Below are 8,929 nucleotides of genomic sequence, written 5' to 3' on the forward strand. Positions count from 1 at the left end.
ATCGCGAAAAGGCACAATATTATAGGAAATCGCGGGGGAAAAAATATAAGCGCACGCTCACGGAACCTCACGCCGCCGGTCTATATCGGTCCACCACCTGCGTCTGGTTTGCCGACGGAACGCCCACCCGCCCCGCAGCCCGCACGCACGCACCAAAAAGAGACGCGAGCCGTCGCATTCCCATGGGCACGCACCATTCGCCCGCGGATCCCGCCTCGCAATCGCACCGTACGTACTATCTCGGCGCCACAAAGCGCCCGCCCATTCACACGTACACTCTACAAGAGATCCCTCCAACTCTGCAAATTCATCTCAGCTTATGAGACGTCTGCTGCAGATGCTCTTGGATAGTGGCCGATCTAAGATTTTCATCAAGCTTGGGCACACTATAAGTCCGGTTAAATTTTCATCAAACTAAGCTGCGCTACTGACCGAAAGCCTGGGCATATGCCCAGACTTAGGGATAGTTGGGTCCACCGATTGCTCTTGAAGCATCCATCCTCCATCGGACATGTTTTAAAAGCAACCTTCAAAGCGATTTAGGATACGCCAGGTTCAGAATCACAAGGCTATCTTCGATCCACATGAGACTGATTATAGACGCGGCATACGATCCCGTGGCAACGTGTCATGCCTATAATAGAGAGAAGCAAAGAGACGAAGAGTTTTTTTTAACATCGTAGTTTTTGAGGCTGAGGTAGACGAGACGTCTCATCGGCAATATACAATTCCCATGTGTCGCCGCCGCATCTTTCCCCACACGGTGGCCGTAATACCCTGCTTCTCCATTTTTTTTCATCTGCTTCCCGCCTCCTTTTCCTATGTCTTGCTCCGGTTATAAAAGTTCGGCCTCCGTCGCTCTCACCACTGCACTCGCTTCCGTTGCTTACTACCCACAACCTGGAAGCCGCAATGCCATGCCGCCCGCCTGCTTACAGTATACTCCATATTGGGTCGTAAAGGCCGCACATCGCCAACACCTCCACGCCCACCTCCGGTTAAACCTGCATCGCCGGTGTCCAATGGCGTGCTCGATGATGTCGAAATGGCGGAGTTCGCGACCCTCGATGCACAGTTCCAGGCCGGCACAGAACGCGAGGCGGCGAAGGAAGAGGATCCCACCGAGCGGAGAGTCATGCGTTGGAGAATCAAAAGAAAGGAAAGAGCCAAGGTGAAGCTAGGCAGTTGCACACCCCAATTATCGTCGAGCAGGGTGGTTTAGCTTATGTTTAAATTCAATTATTTTTCATTTAAAGCTGTAATATATAACAAAATCTGAATCGAATTTTACATTTCTATCAAATTTAAAACGTTTTAACTTAAATTGTATGTCTTTTTTTTAACTGTAAATCATATGTTTGTTCAAAAAGCTAGTATTTGAAAAACGGTAGTCGGTAGAGGTGTTCCAAAAACGACAACCCAAAACGGTTCCGGCGCGTTGGAAAGACGCGCGCGGCCGTGGATGCTCTTGCCTGGCCGGGCATCGGTCCACACGCCGGTGACGCTGCCGATGATTCTCTCCCGGTACAAAATTCACAAGGAGCGCGCGACACCACGTACGTCGCTACATTGGATCGTGGCGTTGGCGGCAGGAGCAATCGCGCACGTGCGCGCCGGCCCGCACGGGTGGAAGATTTGGCTGTGGGGGAGGGAAAGCGGCGGAGATCCGGAGAGCGTGAAAGTTTGACCGTGCTGCAGCCTGTGCTACCGACGCCGAAGATCGGTGAGACGTCGTCCGTCGCGCGCGGTGGCCTCGCTCGCATGCTTGACGGCCGGCGCTCTGACGGGACAGGTGCGCGGCCACGGCCGCATGTGCCGCCGGACCCCGACCGGGCGCCGCTCGTGGCACGACGGGTCACCGTCATACATATGCCCCTCGCCGGGGACCGGGACCGGCCGGCCGGCCAGGTGGTAGCTTGGGACGGAGGAGCCGTGGGAGAACGTCCAACTAGGTGGGCCGCGGCGCCGGCCGTTTGATAAGAGAGAGGGTTTGCTTGTTTTGTTGACCCAGGATCGGTCTTGTCCAACCTTTTGGATGGGCTCACTGAAGAGTGAACTTTCCGATGAGATCTTCTTAAAATGCTCCACTCACCTACCTGTATTCTTTCTCCGCCTTTTTGAAGACGATGCACGCTCGCGCATAAATATTTACTGATGTTTTCGCACTGTTTATTTTTAATCCAAATGACATCAAGAGCCATGTGAGGACCCCAAGGTTGCACACACCCATAATCCCTTCCTCCGTTTACAATTACTTAGGTTTGGTTAAACTTGAACTTTATAAACTTTGACCAGATTTTTACGAAAAATATCAATATTTTTAATATAATATATGTTGTATTATAATCATCATAAATATATTTCATATTGTATAGATTTGATATTAAGAATTTTGATATTCTTTCTTTCTTATATTTTTGGTCAAAGTTTGCAATTACTGACCTGTATAAATGCTAGAACGCAAACTAAATAAATATAGAGTGAGTATTATTAGCAAAATATAATAGTAACCATGCCGAGCAACAACCGCCGATCATCCCTTGCCAACACACGAACTTTGAGAATGGTTCTCAGGAAGCAATACCTTCAAGAACAGATTAAAGACCATATCACGACTTTTCATCCTAAGGAACATGTCTCAGCAACTCCAAACAATGCCATAAACAATCAATTAATACCAGGCCTAAGAATTTCACCCCGAAGCTCAAGAATGGGTACTCGAAAAAGCACAACAAAACAAAGTCAACAGTGCTTCCGCCACCACTTGTTGGTCCAATGAAGACGATGTTGACGCGCCTGATCCTGACGTGGACACTGCCACACGACAAATAAATCATGCCCGCACAAGCAGACATCCCAGAAATACCCGTCGTCAAAAACTCCGATAGCCCTGCAACTTCGTCGCCAATGATAGCTGGTGGGCAGCAGGGTGGTATAATTTGGGCATGGTGATCGCCCAACGCGATTCACCACATGCCTTCATATTCACGGCAACTACGCCTCGCACTACAACAATTTACCACTGCTAACACATATAATTAAGCCCGAGGACTCCGCAAACAAGATTACATGAGATTCTTCATACCACACGGAATCCGAATCCATGACACGGCCAGTCGCGCCGCTGATCGCCTAACTGTTGCCACCCAACACCTCCTTCAATCTGCACTACCGTTGATCTCGACTAAACACAAACGTTGTGCATCGCAACGTGGTCGCAACCAACTGCTACCCCTCCAAGTGATGCCCTGCCGCCTCTACAGCGAGAAACCCCGCCACACACTTCACAGGAAAACGCGAGGCCTCGGCCCGCAGCAGCCTCTAGGGACTAGAGGCCATGATGAGAGCGAGGGTGGTGGCGTCGTGATTTAGGGTTAGCCCCCTAGAATCGTCTTGAGGGGATGACCTCATGCGTAGAGTGTGTATTATAGCTGCCAAAGTGAGGTAGTTCATTTTCACACACGAGGTTAATTCCTGGTGTGTGAAATCTATATAGCTTGGCAGCTGCACAGCAGACGTGGTAATGTGAATGTCGTACGTACGTCCATATACACAAATTGCACAGGTACACGCACGCATGCGACCATTAATTCAAAATGGTACCCGAGCATATATTCACGTGGAAATGTAGAATGAGACTATATATATATGAGACTGTCCCCAGTGTGTATTCTACAAAGCCACACGCTGTATGCAAAATTCCTGCCTGCTGGAGCACTAGCTACACATACTAGGTCAGTAGGTCCGTAGAGAACTGGAACTCTGTTCAAAGGCTCGAAGTGCACACTAAACATCTCGCCAGTTGGTGTTTCAAAAAAAAAAAAAAAATCCCCAGTTAGAAACAGTGATCTTTTTTTTTTTGCGACTAAACAGTGATCTTGATCATTCAACAGTAATCTACAGTATATGCCTACAATTTAGTTTTGACGTTCACCATGAACACGTGCAAATAGAATCTTAAAACAAGGTGATTTCAGTGGTAGACAGATTAAGAATTGACTGATTCTATATATGATACAAGAATACGTAGTAGTAGATCTTCAGACCTTCGCACCCACTGAAAAATTATATATTCCGTTCCATAAAAGTCGTATCCTGCGCCTATCATCCTTGCACGCTTTTGCAATATAAAAAAAACAAATAAAGAGGGGAAGGCGAGACCAGTTGAAAGCTGAAACCCTCCTCACTTCCACGCCTCTCCTCCCTTTCCACACTTAGCTACCTCCTACACTCTCCTCTACCTCCTAACACTCTCCTCATGTCTTCTGGTGGTGGCGGAGGAGGGGATCAAGACCGTCATGGTGGCCTCTACCACCAGCACGGCCACGGCCACCTCGTTCGCGCTGAGGATGCCGCCACTGGCTACCAGTTCAACAGCAACGACATCGAGAGCTTCTTCAGCCAACAGCATGTGGGCATCGGTGGCGGTGGGAGCTCCGCCGACGAGATCGTGCCGTACCCGAGCATCACGGGCTACCTGCAGGGTTTCTTGGACCCCGCCGGGCAAGCTTGGCACCTCGACGTGCCGACTCAGGACGTGCCGACCAAGCACGAGCTGTCGGTCGACGTGAGGAGCTACGATCTAGACAGCCAGGGTACCGGCAGCGCTGCAGGAGAAGGCGCGGCGCTGCTCACGCCCAAATCGTCGGTGTCTTTCTCGTCCAGCGGCGGGGAGGGGGAGGGAAAGTCTCACCGGTGCAAGGGCCCGGCGAAGGAGGCGGACGAGGAGGATGGAAAAAATCAGCAGGATGATGAGGAAAATCCCAAGAAAACGTATGTTCTCGTCAATTCAGTGCTACTCTACGTGAACCAGCATGATTTCTTGCTTAATTTGATTATTTGAGTTGTGAATTTCTGGTGGGATGCCTTGGTATGGTGTTAGATCTGGTCGTACTGTTGCTTAATTACTGGATTTACTTTCTGCTTACTCCATTGAGAGTTTATGCTCTTGTCTTCATTACTACGTGATGATGTGAGCATTAGGGTTTGCTATGATTTGCTTCTTTAGGGTTCCCGCGGTTCACTTTGAATCAAGATCCCTGTTAGATCCAACATGATGCATACTTTCCTCTTAGTATCTCCTTTTTTGTTCTCCTAATTTTGTTGTGGTTGAAGATGACTTTATAGATCATGTGGTATTCACATATATTCAACTTAAAAGACGATCTAGTCGTACACTCTAGAAGAGATCTTTCTTATAATTAATCAATTGCTGCGCGTGCACAGCTTCAAACTTTGACCAAGTAGATAGCTTCGTCTTTGAAGATCCAGTTAAAGAATTTGCCTCTTTTAGAAAAGACCCAAAATTGTAATGCTTCTGCACAAAGCATCAAGCGCATTTACATTACATCAGGCTGATCCTTCCATGACATATGATCTATACCCTGTATATCTAGCGAACTGTTTTTTTAGATTACATACCTCGCTGCTACAAACTGGCTAACGTCATGATTTCATATGCCGGTGCAGGAATAACAAAGTGACCAAGAAGAAAGCCGAGAAGAGGCAGCGGCTACCACGCGTGTCCTTCCTCACCAAGAGCGAGGTGGATCACCTCGAGGACGGCTACCGCTGGCGCAAGTATGGCCAGAAGGCCGTCAAGAACAGCGCATACCCAAGGTACAAATCTATGCATTCTACTCGTGACTAGTATACACTTGCAATGTAATTAATCGCTGCATATGCGCGAAGGAGCTACTACCGGTGCACGACACCCAAGTGCGGGGTGAAGAAGCGGGTGGAGCGGTCGTACCAGGATCCGTCGACGGTGATCACAACGTACGAGGGGCAGCACACGCACCACAGCCCCGCCAGTCTCCGGGGAAGCGCCGCGCACCTTTTCATGCCGCCTGGCCTTCACGGGCTGCCGCCGCCACACCTCATGCCGCCGGGAGCATTCCATCCGGACCTGATGAGCATGATGCACATGCAGTACCCAAGTCCTGACATGTACTTGCCTCCACCAATGGCAACTCCTAATGCTGCTCTTCAGCAGCAGCACTTTACTGACTACGCGCTATTGCAAGACCTCTTCCCTTCAACAATGCCCAACAACCCATGACTAATTAACTCATGCAGATACATTTAGATAATTAGCTAGACTTAGTAGATATTATGTTTTCCAAATGCTGGATTTGCGCCAGATGTGATCGCCAGGGTACCCTTGAGAATTGGTCTATGCATGGTATTGGTATTAATGATCAATTTGCTAGCTGCAAAATTTCAGCTTGAACTTGTGCTTACATTGTTTTAATTCTATTAATTCCATTTGTCTTCCACGGGCAAACTGAATGGTAGATGGAAGCTTGTTTTTACCACTGGGCTAGCTGTTACAACTTAATTTACTCATACAGAGTATTGTAGACATTTTGTACATGTACAAGTGCATATATCACGTGTAACGCATTGACTCCTTGGACGAGATGAATATTTCATTTCTCTTTCGTTGCTATGAGGAATTAATTACAAAAGTTGCCATCTCAACTTATCTTGTTCTTGGAATGTTTTTTTTTGCGAGATGATATGCTTATATATTATGTATATAAGAGTGATTTTGAATGTCCGTTGTCGGTTTCTCTAATTTTATGCATATGCAAATCTAAGTCGATAATATCATGACGAAAAAGAGAGTTCTGATTGTTTTGGACATTGGATGCACTGCAGTGGTTTCTTGTGGGAGTACGCATACAGGATGTGTCGTCTCATTGTGTTTTCCTTGTTTGGTTGAATATTTTTTGATAACTAAGCGGTGAATAAATTAATTAAATCATGGGTGTGTCCTGCATATTAGCTCTACCCGTGATATATATGGCTGCAATTTTCTCACTGGGCTGTTTTTATTCATGAAATATATATGTCTAGGGTTTTCACATCTTACTATTATATGTATTTAACTTAAGCAATTTCTAGGAAAATGCAATCTATCTGCCGCTCAATTAGATAGAGTAGAGTGACCCTAATTGCCCAGTTTATAGAAAAACTGGCAAAAATATCCTGTAGTCGAACACCATATGTGCATATTCTCAAGTTACCTTCCGTTATAACCAACTTTCATTTTCGCTAGTTTTATTTTTCTATGTGTATTCTCGAGTGGCAGTTTTGCTCAGATGATGTGATCGATATCAGTTAACATCGCATTTTATGTGACAACCTTAATTTTTGTTATGCGCTTCAGAAAATTCATAATATCTTAATGCACAGGCAACATGGTTGTGAAATCTAACTAAAAACATAAGAAAAAAATATTAATAAAAAGGTTAATTGTTTGGTTAAACCACAACAAATTGAGAAGTAGTAGCATTTTTCCTAAAGAATTATGTGTTTGTCACATATTGTCACATGAAAAGGAGTGCGTATTGATTAGACTTGGTGGAGGGCAAGTTTTAAATAGAAGAAAATCCGATTGTTCTCACTTCTTAGCTACAAATTTATAGAGCTCCATGGAATCTTTCTCCCAAAAGTTAAAATGCTATGAATATCAGAGAGAGTGAGAGAGCACACATAGAATCATAAAAGGTCATGGGCGCAGTTTGTTTTCCTCAGCACACTTCCATGCATGTTTATCTTTGCCACGCTAAAGCTGTACCTTCTATATATAGATGACAGATGTGAGTCTTTTTTTTCCAGGAAGTTGATCGAATTCCTTAAAGTTTAATTTGCCAGTCAAGTACTACCACATATGTTTGCCGTCATTTTTGACCAAACACCTTTCTCCTACATACATACATATACTTTAAGGCACATCATCCAATCTACAACAAGGCACATGATGACATGAAGTAGTTAGTTCCTTGTCCATAACTAGGAGCAGAAATTAAAAAGAAACGGTACGACTCGTGCAAGTGAGTACGGGTACCGATCTTTTATAACATCATAGTATTGTATATATTGACACGTCTCCACTTAGCATGGAGAGGGACTAGTAGACACTTTCATGCATATATCATGCATTAACCATACCGAAAGTAGCCAGTAAAGCCCGGGTTCTATTTTAAAGTTTTTTTTAAGACTTCCGTACATATTATCTTGATACGTACTTGTGTAAAAGAAATTTAAAAATATATGACCATATGTGACCTACACATACTTTTGTATTTGATCTCAACTTTAACATACACATACCTGCATACATTCTCCACACACAAGATTTATGCTTTTTTTTGTCTAGTACTTTTATCCTTTATTTTATTATTTAAAAAGGGTTCGCCCGCTTCTAGGTTCACCAAATCCACATCCTTGAGCATACATACAACCTAGTGGAAATAAACAACATGCAATCCGAAAGTGCATCTCCATCAATCTGTTGGGTTGCGTGCGTAGAAAACAAAAATAAATCATGTTACACGAACAATCAAGATGATGCAATAAAGACATTTGATCTAGATGTAAACTCACCGAGAAAATTGCGGAAGAGCTCGACGAAGATTTTGAACGCAGCGACCCTCACATCTTGGTGTGTATCCCTCCTAGCCGCGAGGTGTTAGTCCTTCTCCCTCCAAGGATCTAAAGGTCGACTCCTCCCCGATATCCATGCATACAATGGTTCAGTAGGTCAACATTCCACCATCTAGGGCATTGCGGTAATGGCAAGAGTGGTGCAACCTTACAACATGTATGTGGGGAACTCCATGGGGGTGGGTGGGGGGGCGTCGAGGGGGAGGAGCCAACACATGGACTTGTGTGTTTGAGAGAGGAGGAGGCCTTTCTTTATATAGGCGAGGGGAATAGATCAACTTGGTGAGGGTGCTTCCCAAGGGTGCCGCGCCCCCTTTTGATTTTCCTATTCATGTCCTTGTCGTTGATGCGTGGCTTCTTCTTCTTTGTCCTGTCCCTATCTTTGTATCAGGTTCAACCCTTTCCGGCTTAAGCGTCTGGGAGGATCTTTTCACTCGGGGTTATGATTTTGAGGGCTTCGTCTGCGGTGCCATAC

The 8,929-nt window shown here is 45.6% G+C and overlaps 1 protein-coding gene across 1 annotated transcript; it reads left to right on the forward strand.

Moving 5' to 3' along the window:
* The first annotated feature begins 4,135 nt into the window (after positions 1-4,135).
* LOC127343024 (uncharacterized) lies at positions 4,136-6,225 on the forward strand. The gene is made up of 3 exons (XM_051369101.2): positions 4,136-4,773; positions 5,470-5,619; positions 5,692-6,225. Exons 1-3 carry the CDS (start codon positions 4,259-4,261, stop codon positions 6,059-6,061), a joined length of 1,035 nt encoding a protein of 344 aa, XP_051225061.1. The 5' UTR covers positions 4,136-4,258; the 3' UTR covers positions 6,062-6,225.
* The last annotated feature ends 2,704 nt before the right edge of the window (positions 6,226-8,929 follow it).

The sequence above is a fragment of the Lolium perenne genome, chromosome 3, assembly GCF_019359855.2.
Source record: "Lolium perenne isolate Kyuss_39 chromosome 3, Kyuss_2.0, whole genome shotgun sequence".
NCBI classification, from domain to species: domain Eukaryota; kingdom Viridiplantae; phylum Streptophyta; class Magnoliopsida; order Poales; family Poaceae; genus Lolium; species Lolium perenne.

Excerpts from the sequence above, each read along its gene's own strand:
- LOC127343024 (XM_051369101.2), top strand. The coding sequence starts at position 4,259 with ATGTCTTCTGGTGGTGGCGGAGGAGGGGATCAAGACCGTCATGGTGGC. Across the intron at positions 4,774-5,469 it reads GAGGAAAATCCCAAGAAAAC|GAATAACAAAGTGACCAAGA; the intron begins GTATGTTCTCGT and ends ATGCCGGTGCAG. Across the intron at positions 5,620-5,691 it reads AAGAACAGCGCATACCCAAG|GAGCTACTACCGGTGCACGA; the intron begins GTACAAATCTAT and ends ATATGCGCGAAG.